Raw genomic sequence first — 16,955 nt, forward strand, 5'->3', positions numbered from 1 at the left:
TGACTGCTTTTCATTTACTGAAGTTAAATATGTTGTTACCATTATATTGAATATGAATTACACACAAGAGAACAGAAAATGTGCATTTGTTATAAAAAAAATTGTTGTAAAATATTATTGTAAAAAAAAAGTTTATTTAAAACGTTATTAGTTAAAAGGCAGTTACACAATTTTCACAATTTCATTAAAAAATAAATCAACAGTTATTTTACAGCTACATAACAGATAAGCCACCTGCTCGGTGCTCAGTGATCAGAAGCAGTCCACCTTCTTAAGGAGGGGGTTGTTGGTCAGGGGGGTGGACACCATGTAGGAGAACTGACTGAATCCAGGCACACGGTTGCAGGCTGCACCTGTGGAATATTTGGATAAGGATTAGGCATTGCAGAGGATTATCAGAGATCCACTCGAGTCTAGAGATGTATGCTTCAGTTCCCAGCCCAAAAAACACATCCTCCTGTGGCTCTCTTGCTCTCTCGTGTCGTTCCACTCTTATTTTCTCTCTTGCTCTCTTGTGTAGTTCCACTCTTATTTTCTCTCTCACTCCTCTCTTCCCTCCACCTTCTCTCTTTCTTCTCTCTGACATGAGGCAGTGTACCGGCATCACTGCATTAACTTCTGTAAAGACCCCACCCCCCCCTTCTTTCTCTCTCTCTATCTCTCTCTCTCTCTCTCTCTCTCTCTCTGTGTGGCATCACTGCATTAACTTCTGTAGAGATTTCTCGTCCCTCTCTGTCCCTGGTCACACTGGGACTCACATTCACACACACACGCAATCACAGTGGAGTGTGTGAACTCACTGCAGGCTTCAAATGCTTCCCTGACATCCAGCCTGCAGGGCAGTTTTATAAGTGTTGGCTCAGGTTTCTTATCCTCTTTCACAAGCACACACTTTCCTCTTTTACACACACAAGGTTTTTTTTTCTTTTTTATGCACATTGAGGTGCTTTACTTTTATACACCGGGCTGAGGGCTCCATCATACACATTTCTTTTTTGCTCACGTTTTTTCTGTAACACACACACAGGGATCTATCATCAGGCCTCCTGGCTGTAGCTGAGCTGACATCATCTGACTCTACAACACATGGACATGCCTACGAGAGCCAGCCTTGGTGACAAAGGGGACAAGTCGTGTTACAGCAGCATTACAGGACTATGGTGTTCCCATCACTAGAACACATGGTGTTACTGCAGCATTACGGGACTATGGTGTTCCCATCACTAGAACACACTGTGTTACTGCAGCATTACAGGACTATAGTGTTCCCATCACTAATACACACAGTGTATTCACTCACATTTTAAATATAAATATATAAACGCTGTGCGTCGGGGTCCTGTTCGCTCTGTCAGGACAAAACATTATCCCTTACATAATATTTATCAATTCCAAAACCTATTAATGATTATTGGAACATTGGCACAAATTACAATGTTGATATCACATGTATCTGCTTATGATCACAGCTCTATTACAGATTTGAAAAAAAAAAAATTCCAACGGTCCAACAGGACAGAAAGGGGCATATTATGATGAAGAGGTTTTGCAGAGCCCTTCCTCACTGTGGGAGCCTAGTGAATAAATTGATTTTGCCGTAAAAATATGGTCAGCACCACTCACTCACCGTACTCTCCTTGGATGTTGGCACAGATGACGGCGCCAAAGAACCCTGGGTAATACGTCTTGATTCTGGTCAGGGCAGCTTTACACGCGCTGGCCGGATCAATGCCCCTTCTCATCAGCTCCACCGCAAGGAAGCTGCACGACAGGAGAGAAGACAGAAGACAAAAGACAGGTGTCAGAAAGAAGCGAGTAAGAAAACAACACAGACTAGTTGTGGAGGGGAGAGTTGAAAACAACACAGACTGTAGTTGTGGAGGGGAGAGTTGAAAACAACAAATTGAAAAAATACACAGATATGTAGATGGAGATCAAGGTGACAAAAACCTGGGCAGGAAACGCATCATCACATCACCGTCGCCTGTGGCAGCGGCTCCTCCCACAGTACTGTCTGCGTACGACCCTGCACCAGCGATAGGAGAGTCCCCTACTCGACTGACAGACAGGACACACACAAACACGCACATAAAGAATATACACACACATGAGCAACTGACACACACAAACACACACATAAAGAATATACACACGCATGAGCAATGACACACACAAACACACACATAAAGAATATACACATGCAAGAGCAACTGACACACACAAACACACACATAAAGAATATACACATGCAAGAGCAACTGACACACACAAACACACACATAAAGAGCAACTGACACACACAAACACACATATAAAGAACATACACACGCATGAGCAACTGACAAAAGGGAGAAGTGCACCAAATATTCATGCACTCTTTTCTCTATATAAAATACTATCAGGTAAACACACAGTTAGAATGGGCTTATACCAGGTACACACACAGTTAGAATGGGCTTATACCCGTACACACAGTTAGAATGGGCTTATACCCGGGAATTTTGTGCCTGGCTCCATTGGTGGATGTCCCAGCTGCCACACTCCTATTACGACCAATCACAACCATTCCTGCAGAGGATAGAAGCCAATCACAGCTTTGCCTGTACACTGCTTAGTACACCACAGCTATCTAAAGAGAATGTCTTGACTGAATTGGTATATTTTACACCTCGCACAATGACAGTTATAGTCTGAGCGAATTAGCCTAGAAAAGGGTCAAAGGTGGAAGTAAATACAGCAAAAGCATATTTGGTATCATTTGTAGATTAAGAATTTGTGGTGCCTACACCGCAGATTTGTACCGAAAAAAATATATAGGGCTTTGAATGGAGCATGGCACAATGATTTTTGGGCCAAAAACGTATGTTAGTACATCTTCATATTAGCTGATATCTCTTAAGCCAATTGAAAGATATTCATCAAACTTGGTCTACTTACCCACTACAAGTTGTCAAAGAGCTGGCAAGACAATTTAGGTCTTGAGGTCAAAGGTCAAGGTTACAAGGGGTCACACAAATAACTCACATGCAGTATTTGGTTCATATCTCCAAAGCAGACTGATGGATCTTCATTAACTCTAGTACATTTATTGTCTAGTTAGATGAACTTAGGGACTCAGGGCCATGGGGTCAAAGGTTAAGGTCAGTTTCATCCCCTGACATACAAGGTTATAGATGGTGGAGACATGCTAATCAACATGCCATGTTCAATTCAATTACTGTAAATATAGTGAACTTTTTTTTATGTTGCACAACATAGACTTGGTTGTTTTTGACATGGGGAGTCCCTATCTACAGCACAATGAGTTTAATACCCCTCCTTATAAGAATCAAGTATCTGATTGCAATTACTGTAGGCAAATGTGCTTAGCAGTTACATAAGTGAAATACTTCCACTAGCATAGTCATGACCTGACAAATATCTCTCTCAATATTGCCCATGCAGTCCTTTCCACAGTACAAGCAGTGCTACTTCCAGCTGTAAATTATAGCTTTCTCTGCTGTTGTGACTTTCCAAAAGTTAGTATGACTGTTAACTGTGGCCCTTGCTATTTTTTCCCTTCATGGACAATGTGTCCACTTTCTCCTGGCAATTTCTGTGACCCTGAAGACAAGCATTGTCTTCCAGTTTTGATGTTAGTAATGTGGCATGTCCGTTGTTATCTGTTCAGTTGAAGTTAGGGGTGGGCAAAAAATAATGTCTAAATATTTTGGAAGATTTTGACGGTAGATATCAATAATATAATTAAATACACATTTGTTACAAGCCACCTTATATTTTCTTACAAAGCACATTAAGGGACACAAAGTATTAGGATAGCAGTTCATTTTCTAAATTTTGTTTCTGAAAGATGAGACTGTTGTAAGAAGCAATATTTTCCCCTGGGATGAATATCAGTATTTAGTTGTGCTCAGTACTGTCTTGATTCATTATTTTCCATTTCACTGCAATGGATAATGAGACTAACCTGACTCTCACCAGATGAATTTCGTTCCGCCTAGCTCCACTAATCCATCTGGGATCGATCCATTGGAGTGGTGTTTCAGAAGGCTGGGCCTTATCAAAAATCCTTGCATATGATTGGATAAGCCACTTGTCCGTCCTCTATTAACATGCTACTTCAACCACTCACATTGAAGCCAACCCGTGACGCTGAGAACAGTCTCACAGTCGCTTCTATGCTACGTCACATCTATGAAACTCCCGCCCTGCGTCCTGATTGGCTCTACCATAAAATCTGGTGCCGAAATCACTCTCTTTGGTTCGATCCCAGATGGATGTGAGTGGAGTAAACATTGGTCTAGTGTTATCCAATTGCGTGCAGTGAGATTTTCAAATGCATGCTTGGTGCCGCCCCTCGAGTTGGGCCATTACATTGTTCGTGGCCAGACCCTTAATCTTTCTAGATTACCAGGGTCTGGATTTTCCAGGCTAGAAAATGTCCACTTCCAAATCCAACTGTCCAATTAACAATTACCACTTGACTATTTAGTAATTTAGCACTCTGGAACAAGGCGTCCGAAGGAGACCATGTAGATAGAAGATTTTCCGAAGACTGTTGATCTTTATTCACCGTATTGCAATGATAATACAGCCCAACCAAAGTCCAGACCAACCATCAAAGCAATAGGGAGGAGATGTCATCAGCTGGTGCCCCCGACAAGATGTCCCCTACGGATGGCTATACTGTACACTATATTTTATACTCCTCAGCCCTTGAGAAGTGCCACCCTCTCACGCCATCTCCATCAACACCCTTCACCAATCAGTACCAAGCAGGGTCGCTTACTCATAAGGCACAGTGGCCTCCTCATCCCTGTCCTGTCCAGTCCTCACTAGCTTGATAACACCCCCTCTCCCTCAACACCCTTCACCAATCAGTACCAAGCAGGGTCGCTTACATTGGTGGAAACCATCTTCCCATCATGCATAAAACTATATGCAAACCTAATGCATAGGTAACATATGTAAAATAGTGTAGCCCTAAGTTTTTCTGTTTCCTTCCAGTTTGGTGAAATAAGGCCTTATCTTATTCTCTTCCTAGCTAGACAGGCCCTAACTCGTAAGGCACAGTGGCCTCCTCATCCCTGTCCTGTCCAGTCCTCACCAGCTTAATAACACCCCCTCTCCCTTAACCATGTAAGGAGGAGATCCTCTCATCCTGGTACCCCCAGTACTTTATGAAACCCATGATTACATCCCTTCACATCCTGAAAACCCACCATAATACCTAGTAGAATCCTAGGTAATATCAGTCCGCTGCTGTCGTTGCTTATATGCCTACTACCAACTTCAGGGAAAAAAGTATAACTATTGCAATGCAATGCAAGGGTAGTTTTTATTTCTAACAGTATTCTATCAACATAGACATTTACATCAATTGTCTGGCGTTATAATTTAAGTTGAAGGAAATAGCTGTAGATGACAATATTTATCAGATGTTTGACAGAAATGGTTTGGATTTAATCTAAAACTCTGAACTGAGACAGTTATGGTATTCACACAGATGTTTGCATTTTTAAAACAGCAAATTATTTAGATTTCCCCTGGTTTCAGAGAGGCTACTACTACAATACTAAAATAAGATGTGGAGGTTGAAACAACTGTTTTTATACAGAAAATAAAGTTTATTTTGCTTTAATAAATGTCTTAATCTTTTTTTAATGTCAATTCAGATAGTTGATTCTATGCCTCAGCCAGCTATAGCCTCATGACCTTTAACCTCTACCTGTGACCCCATGATCTTTAATGCCTTATTAGTTAATTTAGGCTTAATTAACTGTGTTGGGTTTAATGAGGATCCTTCAATCTGCTTGAGAGGTATAAAACAAACATTGCCAGTCAACTATGACCTCACGTGACCTTGACCTTTGACCCCAAGACATTAAACACCTACTAATTTCATCAAGAACTTATGGTGAGTAAGTACACCAAGTTTGGTATAGATCCTTTTACCAGTATGGGAAATATCAGCTAATATCTATATGTGATAATATACGATTTTGGCCCAATAATCATTATACCATGGTCCATTCAAAGCTGTATATCTTTTTTCTGGTACAAATCTGCACTGTAGGCACCTGAAATTCTTAATCTACATGAAATTACGGTTCAATTGATACCAAATATCCTTTTGCTGTATTTACTTCAACCTTCAACCCTAATTCGCTCACACTATTAGAGTTCATCAGATCATAACATAATGATATAATGATAATATAATGATTGAGTATTTAGTAGCCACACTTTATGATATATAGGCTCTGTATTGCATTTGTTAAAATACTATCTATCTATCGTATCTATCTAATATAGATTACATTATACATTATGATATTGTATTCTTTTAACTATGCATTAGGCAGTGCTCCCAGAGTGCTTAGCTGTGACATCAAAAATGCCCCAACTGTAGCCAGTTTTAAATCTAGACTCTCAGATGCCTTCTGCTAACTGCACTGAGTTACAAATTCTGAATCTGCCTTTAAATTATTCTACCTTGTGTCTGTTATTTTGTCTTTTTAATTATTCTTAGTTTTTAAAATGATTTACCTTTTGTGTTTTATGTTTTCTTTTTTTGTTATGATCTTTACCTTTTAAACTATTCTTTGACTATTGCCCTTCTATGCTTTTGTTTGCTTTTGTTTATGCAAAGCACATTGAATGACCTCTGTGTATGAAAGGCGCTATATAAATAAACTTGACTTGACTTGACTAGCTGTGCCCCAGTACCGATGGTGTCATGCGAGTGGACGTCCAGCCTGGTGTTGTTCTGCTCATCCATCCTCTTCACCTCCACACTGGGTTTGTAGGGCCCGCAAGATGTTCTGGGATCAGGAGACACATTCTGTGAGAGATGGAAAATAGGTCACTTCTGTTGAGGAGCTGGTTGTTTGTACTGTCTAAAGGCGTTTTGTTGTAGCTGTGGTGGAATCACTTCATACATTATGCAGAGACAAAGTTAAAATAGATGTAATAATTGAAAAGTAAGTCAGAGATCCTCACATAGCATATTTACACTAGAAATGATAAAAACGTTATTTTAGAAAAATGATGTAAGGCAATGCACCCATGTAGCCAGGGGCGGAGTGGCGCACTAAAATCCACCGGGAAAATTCTGACGGCACCGTTTCAAGCATCATGCAAGGACATATCTGGGTATCATAGCACTCCAATAGTTGCCTGTATTTAAAAAAGGCCTAGCCTACAGACAATGTCAACCTAATAACACAGGTAATTAATTAATTGGAGAAAAAAAACAGACACTTTGAATAGGTTTGTATGAAAACGATTAAAGTAGGCCTATAGGCTTACATATCAGTTCCAACGAGTTCCACAAACCATTTATCAGCCTGAGTGGCCCACTAATTAGTCATTAGGCTAGGCCTAGGCTACATATCAACATAAGACTAGCTTGTGCTAGTTTCAATAACGTCAATGCTTTAGCTCCGCTAACCTTTCTCTCTGCCTTCCATCCATATGTAAAACAGCAAGCAACCACGCAAATCTGTCGACTGTCAAATCGTCTGTAGTTTTCATCCTCGAACTTGATCGTTTGTAGGGTCATGCCATTAGACGAGGGGCCGCTCATTTATCCCCCTACATTTCTGTAAATAGACTTGACCTGCAATCGGTTCATTGGATAAACCAGACATTCCCCATTCCCAGGAGGCTTTGCTCCATTCTAGCCTAGGCTTACGTTAATTTAAGTACAAACAAACAAATTAAATTGTCACTTTTTTATTTGTGATGAAAGTTGGTAACGCCTGAATAAGACAAAAATGAATTAAGATAAAAAATGAAGGCTGGCCTACACAAAAATCAGCATGCGAGAGATGAGTGTGCAGGGTAACCATGAATGACATATAGACAGTGAGCGAGTGGTATAAATATTGGTTGAACTTGCCAAACGTTCAAATGTAAATCTCGGAGATTTTCGCGGAAAATTCTTAATGCAGCTATCAGGTCGATGATAGCTGCATTACGACTCACGGCCGCGATAAAAGCTCTAGGGGCCAGCCCGCACCGCGCAGACTCATTGGCCGGTGTTACATGGCAACTGGCACCCATGTTAACTGGCTGCGTTGGTGACGTTTCACGAATGATGACGTTTCTTTGACAGATGTGGCCGCTTGCAGATTTGTCACATTCTGATGGAAACTGGAGACGATCAAATACAAAAATGCATGACATATTTAAATGTCAAAATTGGCTGTAGTACGCTACATCCACTGGACCATGAATATGCCACCAAAAAAATACATACCTAAACAGCCTAATGACTCCACGTGGGTATCGAACCTGCTTCCTAAATGAAACCTCTTACATGATAACCATTCATCTACATACTTGCGCACGAACCAGCTGATAAGTCACATTGAAATTTGCTTGACTTACTCTATACAATTAGAAGAAGTCAGCTGATGATTGTAGCAAGTTAACACGGCTGATGGTGTTGTCTTGCTACAGCAGTTGCCCAAGCCAGTAGGTCTTCAAAGTATCATGGTTAAGTTTTCAAACATTTCACTGACTGCTGGTCAGGCTCTCTGTGGCCACCTAGTATGTGTAGCCTAAATTGAGGAAGTGTTGCTGGTCTAAAAATAAATAAATAATAAAAAAACTGTGTGAGCGGGAGGATTGAACTCATGTCGACTGCGTGAAAAAGCAAAGAGGAAGCATTAACCCGTTGCGCCACAGGAGAAGCACTAACTTGCGTTTTAGGAAATAAAGTAACAAAAAAACATCAAACCCATGTTTACATGTCAGCAACATTAACGTTAATAGCCTATAAGCCTAAGAGTTTTGAATCTCCCTGTGCGCAAATTTTGTGTCAAATATGGACACGTTATAGACTTCTCCTGCCCATTGCAGTTTGCGTTTCAATGCCTGTGTTTCATGAACTGAATTCAAGAATAGGCTGGACAAAAGGATACACAATTAGGCAACACATTTTTATTTATTGGCTGACGTTCATGTGGCTCTACAGACACTTCAGGTAGGGGCGGCCACAGCCTCAGTGAAACGTTTGTAAAACTTAACCATGATACTTTGAAGGCCTGCTAAATGGCTTGGACAACGGTAGCATGATAACATGGTAGACAGATAACATGAACAGCTATGTTAACTTGTTACAATTATAATAACGTTAGCTGACTTCTTTTAATCATACAACTGAAGTCAATTTCTATTAGTGTCGTCAGCTGGTAAGTGGCGCAAGTGGATAGACGTCTGATTACCAAGCAACCAGGCCAATTAATTATTCGTGGTTCGATACCCATGTGGAGTTAATTTATGCTATTTAGGTGTTTGTTTTTAGGGTTGCATATTCATGGTCCAGTGCATGTTTTGACATTGCATACAATTTTGACTTTTAAACATGTCATTTGTGTGCGTCTCTAGTAGGCCTATATCAGAAAGTGACAAATCTGTAAGCGGCCACATCTGGCAAAGACTCGTCATCAATCATGAAACGTCATCAACGCAGCCAGTTAACATGGGAGCCAGTTGCCATGTAACACCGGCCCACCAGGAAAACTCCCGATCCTCCCGATTGCCACTCCGCCCCTGCATGTAGCATAGTTACTAGAAAGAATTAGGAGAGATGTTCAAAGTATGACTTCATCTCCGTAACAGATTTGTGTACAAAGCTCTTTCGACATACTGAATCACTTTTTCATATGGCTTTTGGGAATCTTGATGACAGCTGTAGTTTTTCCTTACCTCTTTTGTTGTTATCTCCCCCTAGAGATTTGCAGTGTTATTTGTTAAAGGTGACTGTATTCGACACTGGGAGGGGTGTGTGTCTGTGTGTGTGTGTGTGGGGGGGGGGGGGCAGCGCTGTGTTTAATCTGTGCTGGGTGTGAGTAGCGGTGTGGGTGAATCATGAGTGGGGAGGGCTGGCCGTTTCATCTCAATAAAAGAGAGAGAGAGAGAGAGAGAGAGAGAGAGAGAGAGAGAGAGAGAGAGAAGGGGGCTTTGGAAGAAGCAGCATGCAGGGATCTGACGTCCTCTCCCATAATACCCACAATGCATTATTCATTGTGGCATCCTTTCATTGTGCATATTTTAACACACACATTTCTGAGATTCTGATTAAGTTGATATCCCTCCAAATGTTCAGAGAAAAGGCTGCATGGATACACATGCAAATCAGAACAAACACACACACACACACATGCTCGACACGGACCAAACACACACACACACACACACACGCTCAAAACGCTCGACACGTTCTTTGGAGTGTGTATTTATTAAAGATAATCATGATTATTGTGTCATGGGGGGGGGGGGGGGGGGTGATAAGGATGATGAAAATTATTATTTACTATTATAATGTTGATAGGCCTGATGATAATGATTGATTATGTTGATGATAATATCATTCCAGGTCTGAACTGGATAGAATGAGAACGAGGGCCGACGTCCATCAGTCTGTTCCCCACGCCAGTCTATTCACTACTGACTTCTATGGACCAGGAGCACAACCAGGCTAGTAAGACCAGCTGACCACGCCCTGCGTCACATGTAAGTGCTCAAGACTCCCTTTTAAATACTAAACACATAATACAGTAGCCTAACAGCTGACCACACCACCACACAATGCCAACTGCATCTGAGAACCGAGAACATTTCCTGGATGCTGACACAGAGCTACCGGTAGACTGAGACGGAGGAATGATTGAAGGGCGCATTGGGGGTGGGACGTGGACATACCTTCCGGAAGTTGGGCTGGCAATTTTGTCCCAGCCATTTGGCAAATATGCTCTTGGAGGTGTTTGTCGTGAGGTCTTCGGCTTTGAAACCCATATTTTGTGCAAATACAGACGCTGCAGAGACTCAAAGGCAATAAGATCAGACAGACACACACACACACACAAAGACACACACACAGACACACAGATACACAAAGACACACACACACACACACACACACGGGCACGCACACACACACACACACACACACACACACACACAATAAGATCAGGCTTAATGGAGGAATGCAGTAGGGGTCCATCATATTAATCATATGCAATAAATGTGCTGTTCCAGGGTGGCCTGCACTCTTACACTGGATGAGATCTGAGGGCCATACGTGACAGCATGACATGGGGGTGCTAAACACACATACAGGTGCATCTCAAAAAAATTTAATATCGTGGAAAAACGTATTATTTCCCCATAATTTATTTTTAAAAAGTGAAACTTTCATACTATCTATATTCATTACACATTAGGTGAAATATTTCAAGCCTTTTTTTATCTTGATTATTCTAATCTTGGTTTACACCTCAAGGAAATCAAAACTCCTGTATCTGAAAATATTAGAATAAAGAATTTATAATATAGAAATGTAATTCTGAGAAGAGCTGTAATCAGCTGATTAAGTCAAAACACCTGAGCCATTAAATCTCTCAGTCTGTGCAGGGCAATGGATTTTCCACGATATTCAAATGTTTTGAAATGCACCTCTAAGGCCCAGTGTGAGGGAGAGCTCAGCTGGCTCCTGATAGGTCCATAGGGACTCCACTCCACCACAGACTTCCTTATTCTCTTCAGAGCCAGTCATCTCAGCCCAGGATCTCTTGTGTTTTATTTCCAGACACTAATCTATTCAAGGGCACATTCTTGAGCGAGGCACTTAATCCCGAGTTGCTTCTGGCACAATGGCCCTTGCTATATAACTGATATTATGAAGTTGCTTTGGATAAACGCATCTGATAAATGAATAAATGTATTTATGTAAATGTTTACCCATTTGCAAGGTTTGCATAGTATATGTGTGTGTATGTACTGTATGTATGTATGTGTGTGTGTGTGTGGTCTACTCAGGTCATCTTACTATACTTTACCCATCTCCCCTACGAGCAGTGTGTGTGTGGTGTGTTCCATCACGGCTCGGGCCACGCTGATGGCGTTCTTGACCCTGCGCAGATCTGCCACTGCACCCACTTCCATTGTGTCTCTAAAACCATGGAAACATGCCACCATACATGTAAACCATAGTATTCATTTTCTTTTTTTTTTATACATGGACACATTGTTTTGCACAGCTTTGTATTACAAATTCCATATCGGTTCAAACAGCCTTGACACCATCTCAGATTTTCTCAGCATTCAAAATCACACTTTAAAAAAATATGCTATTTCCCAATCGCTGAAAACAATTATCCAGGTTTGTTTCAATCAATAGCACATCAATGGTGGGTAGGACAGTAATACGAGATTAGAAATCTATGCACGCTGCTGCCTAATTGTGTAACTGTGGTTTTGTTCAGAGAGGAATATTTTTAAAAAAAGGTTCTAGACATGAAATACTGGCAATTCTCTAGGCCATGCCTATACATAATTGAAAAGGCATATCTAAGCAATATCTAAGCAACGAAATAAGATATAAGGCTGACATTTTCGTATGATAGTCATGAGAGACTGATTGGACAAAAAATGAATGATACGGAATACCCCCAACATTATTCCAAATGTAAAGTACTTATCAACACACACATTAGTTGTTGGACACGTACATCACTTTGATTAGTTGATGGAACACATAGTTTTAAGAGTGGTTCTCTCATTACTATGGTTAAATACAGTTTAAATGTGTATTAAATAGTTAAACAGTTAAATGTGTTCAAGCCGTGGGACTGTGTGTGTTCACCCATTCATGATCATGGCGTCCAGCGTTGTCTCTCCGGTCTCGTCTGGACTCCCCCCATAGCCCACGCTGCCGTCACACTGCTCCCGCTCGCAGGTCGCGCAGCCCGTCTCCACCGCGTCCAGCACACTCTCTCCCCTCTGCAAGGCGCTCCACGCTTCACACACACACACACACACACAGGACACTGTTCTGCTCACCTACCTCATGTATATTTCAATCTTACAATTACAATATTGTTATTAATATATTACTATTGCACTGAACTGCCTTGCACTATATTTTATATTTTTAAATTGTTCCCTGTTAAATTTAAGTATTATATTGTTTTGTATTTGTATGTCACTTTGGACAAAAGCATCTGCCAAATCCCATAACCATAACCATGTTTATATTTAAATCTTACATCTCAGACTATACTGATATTGCACTATTCCTTCCCTCTCTTCAATTGTTATTGTATATTTTTTGCAATTTTGTAAATTCTATTGTATTGTTATACTGTATACGTCATAGTATTTTTTATATTTCTTACTGTCCTTTTTGTTTTTATTCTTTATATGTTAAGTGAGTGTTGTACTTTGAGAGAAAAAGATTAACTGGAGTCAAATTCCTTGTTTGTTTACGCAAACCTGGCCAATAAAGCTGATTCTGATTCTGACAGGACAGGACAAGCAAAACTCATGTTAACAGGTTTGCCCACTATCAGTGTATTGTGAGAACTGTGTAAGGGACGTGGAACATATTAGTAATATCACAAATATATTGGCTTACTGTCTGGCAATACTGTCCCTGTCCAATGCTGGGCCTCCTAAATCCCTCAGCCCTGTTACTTCACTCCTCACTGCTACTTACTATCTGATAGGCCTACAGAATGCAGTATTGAAGCATGACATATTAAGTAAGTTAATAGGGCTATGTCATATAATCACAGATAAGTCACTAAAGCTGAACGGGAAAACTATGGGCCTACAATTAAAAGGCCAACTGACTCTTCTAATTAGCTTTGTCTGTCAGAAACCCTAAAAGCCAAGTTTTGCATGACTAATAGGCCTACTACTGAAAGCCAGATGTATAGGGCATCCAGTAAATTGATGCTATGATGAAGCAGCTTAATTGGTCATTATTATGAGAAGATCACGAAGAGGTGGTCAAAGCTGGCCGAGTTGTCATCATTAGAGAACAGCATCAGAGCAAACACACGAATATGCTGTCAAAACTTAACAGGTTAAAACGCACACATCTAGACATAGTGAGACAAATCTTTACATAGTGAGACAAATTTTTTTTGTTTAATTTTTTTATCGTGGACACTGATTTTGGTATCTACTTTTTAAAATGAATCTGACCATTGAGTTGGGTATCTACATTTTCAGTCAGCATAGATTTAAGTGTAACGACAAGTTACCTGCTGCAGTTGCATCTTGGAACGGCCAAGTGTTTATGACTAGAGGGAGTGAAGCTTCCGCAAACAGCGACGCAGATAAAGACAGGGCAAATACATGTAAATAGTGCATTTCCAAAGGTTTCTTCTATCTTAAGGGCATGTTTGCAAAAGTAGATACAGAAAAGTCGAAAATCAACCTGGAAGTCCTCTACAAACTAGAGCGGCATACGGGCTTCAATAACTTCCTACTTTTGTCACATGACTACACATGACACAAATTAAAGGGGCCACGTTCAAAAAAGAAAGAAAAGGAAAAAAGCAAAGAGAAAGAAAGAATGAAAGAGACAACTTGAATTATTCTTTCAACGCGTATCCCCTCTCTGTCAGCTGCCTTTTAAAGTAGGGTGTCAGGGGTGGGGAGCAATGAAAGTGTCCAGGTGAGTTTTCGTCCTGTTCATATAGGCTAATCAGCTTATTAGCCAAGTGTATGCATTCATTGACTGTGTGTAGAAAGTGGACCCTCCTGTGATCACAGCCTGTAGCAGCATTTCTTACAGTAAAGATTATCTTCTGTAGAATTATATATTTGTAAACAATATTTATTCAAAGATTTGGCCTAATGAATGAAACAATCTAGTCTAGTCATTAGTCAAGTAAGAATTCATAAACGTTGTTTAGATTAACTTCTCATAAACAGGCCACACTCAATGGATTTGGCTGCATTCGATTTTTAAACTCTTTTATTGAGTTGCTGTACAACTGAACTTGGGCAAATTATTGTTGTGCATCTTTGATGCAAATACAGCAATGCAACCTATTCAACCAACAAATACGGACCTGAAACTCAAATCTGTGAACAGAAATGATGCTGACCTCAATGACAAGGCAGAATACACACGCTGTTTTTAATCACACAATCACTCAGTCTCCATGGCTTATCAAGGGACTGTTTTGTCTCCAGGGATGTTACAATGGCAAGACTGAGAAAGTGCAGAATCGTAACTTCTCATGAAACAACCAATGGAAACAATGCACTTAGTCAAAGTGTGAGCTTAACCTTGAAAGAACTTCCTCAATATTGCACTTTTTCACTGTTGCATTATTCATGTGAAAGGTACAATTTTCTTCAATATTTTATTCATGGGGTTTGTCCTTAAACATTACTTTTCAAGACAAATGAGTCAAAGAGCACAGGGCAGAAAATGCACATTACAGACAGAGAGAGAGCCAAGAACAAAACAAGTACATGGAGATGATTGCAGCATCATTAAAAGTAGGCTACCAGGAAAGACAGTAGGTTTGGATTACTTCTCTCTCACTGTTTTTTTGTAAGGAACGGTGACTGAACAGATTGCCCTTTAAGAGTGAAGCTGTATCAGGTCTGTCTTCGGAAATGCTGTTACTGCCTCTTCGTTCAGGGTAACAACAAGCAAACAAACAAACAAACAAGCAAGCAAAAAACAGCATACTTCAGTGGAAAACAAACACAAGTATAAATGAACGCGTGACTGGCTGGCTGACTGACTGACTGGGATGAGCCAGCAGCAGACTGCCAGGCCTTGCAAAAAATAATGCAATTATCTCTCTCTCTCTCTCTGTCTTCCTTATTGCTCCCTACCCCATCACTTACCCTATCCAGTTTGCAGGTGTGGGACCAGACAGCAGGGGGAATGAAACATTTTGTTTAAAAATGCTTCAGAACAAATTCCAGTCATATATTGCCTTTGGGAATCCTGCCCGTAGTATTACATGATGGAAACTAAATTTATAGATTGACAAAAACTCTTGTCTTCAGTGATTGTGGTAGGTTCCAATGTTTGTGAGGTGTCAGGTTTGTTTCATGTAAAGCTCATGTCTTCAGCGATTGTGGTAGGTTCCAATGTCTGTGAGATGTCAGGTTTGTTTCATATAAACCTCATGTCTTCAATGATTGTGGTATAGGTGCAGTGTCTATGAGATGTGAGATATGTTTCATATAACTGGAGGGGTGTTTCAAAGGCCCACTACAACAAGGAGCTTCGATACATTTTTCAGTGACTTTCAGAAATACTCATTTTTATAGTGCATCTTCCTTAATTGATTGGGCTACCTGAATTTGACTTCTGTACTAAAACTTTCCCTGTGAAACTTCTCATGTGTCCAAAGTTTGGCCTCCTTAATAAAAGTTATTGCTGTTGCCAGATGGAGATGGTGTGAAATGGCGCTAATTGGAAATCAGGAATTGGACATAGGAAAAGGTGCATGGGCTCAGCTCCCCTTATTTCTTTAGACTTTTTTTCTGTTTTTGCAACAAAGAATTGTAGGGCTCCTATGGAGGCCCGTGGAACTGCCGTGGCCCAGTAACAGATGGCTGGGCGAGGTTTGAGTGGTGCCCGGGCTTTGTAGTGCCAGGGTACGAGGGGAGATGCAGGGGCCCAGCCTGCTCACGGTGACGCCAAAATGCAGTCTGCCACTCGACCCGAGACCGGTAGGGCGACGCGGAAAGCCAAGGTAAAGGTTCGCTGGCAAAGAATGTCCTCCCAGGGAAAGAGCGAGAAGAAAGAGGCGTGTCGTCCCATTTTACCGACTGGCACGTGAACAAGCTGACGAACGTGACAGATCAACTATCTGACACACGGTTTGAATGTGACAACAACAAATGGCCAACATGGATAAAATGAAGTGGAAATGACTGATCCACCCATCCAAGGAGGCATCATCTATCAGTTGCACAGTGATGTCTCCAAGACATGGAGAGGTAGTTAGGCTCTTCTCCAGACTCCTAGCTCTCAAATATTGCCAATGCAACACTAAAAGTAAAGCTAATTGCAAGAGTTGTGTTTGTGTGTGTGTGCTAGTGTGTTTATCTGGAAGAAGTTTCCCTCCGGTTCCTTTGAGGCCGGGGGGCCAATTAAAGTAGTGCGTAGTGAGATGGAG

At 40.9% G+C, this 16,955-nt stretch overlaps 1 protein-coding gene across 1 annotated transcript; it reads right to left on the bottom strand.

The window, feature by feature from the left end:
• Window positions 1-111: 111 nt before the first annotated feature.
• aga (aspartylglucosaminidase) lies at window positions 112-14,277 on the bottom strand. The gene is made up of 9 exons (XM_076287608.1): window positions 14,061-14,277; window positions 12,656-12,809; window positions 11,850-11,962; window positions 10,714-10,826; window positions 6,730-6,844; window positions 2,493-2,568; window positions 1,951-2,058; window positions 1,628-1,761; window positions 112-353 (listed from the first exon to the last, which is right to left on the bottom strand). Exons 1-9 carry the CDS (start codon window positions 14,167-14,169, stop codon window positions 253-255), a joined length of 1,023 nt encoding a protein of 340 aa, XP_076143723.1. The 5' UTR covers window positions 14,170-14,277; the 3' UTR covers window positions 112-252.
• Window positions 14,278-16,955: the final 2,678 nt, after the last annotated feature.

Source organism: Alosa pseudoharengus, unplaced genomic scaffold (assembly GCF_046254945.1).
Source record: "Alosa pseudoharengus isolate Yale_2024_CS ecotype anadromous, Long Island Sound unplaced genomic scaffold, YU_APseudo_1.1 YU_APseudo_1.1_scf_16, whole genome shotgun sequence".
Classification (NCBI taxonomy): Eukaryota; Metazoa; Chordata; class Actinopteri; order Clupeiformes; family Clupeidae; genus Alosa; species Alosa pseudoharengus.

Excerpts from the sequence above, each read along its gene's own strand:
- aga (XM_076287608.1), bottom strand. The coding sequence starts at position 14,169 with ATGCACTATTTACATGTATTTGCCCTGTCTTTATCTGCGTCGCTGTTT. Across the intron at positions 6,845-10,713 it reads GCCAGCCCAACTTCCGGAAG|AATGTGTCTCCTGATCCCAG; the intron begins GTATGTCCACGT and ends CATCTCTCACAG. Across the intron at positions 354-1,627 it reads CAACATCCAAGGAGAGTACG|GTGCAGCCTGCAACCGTGTG; the intron begins GTGAGTGAGTGG and ends AATATTCCACAG.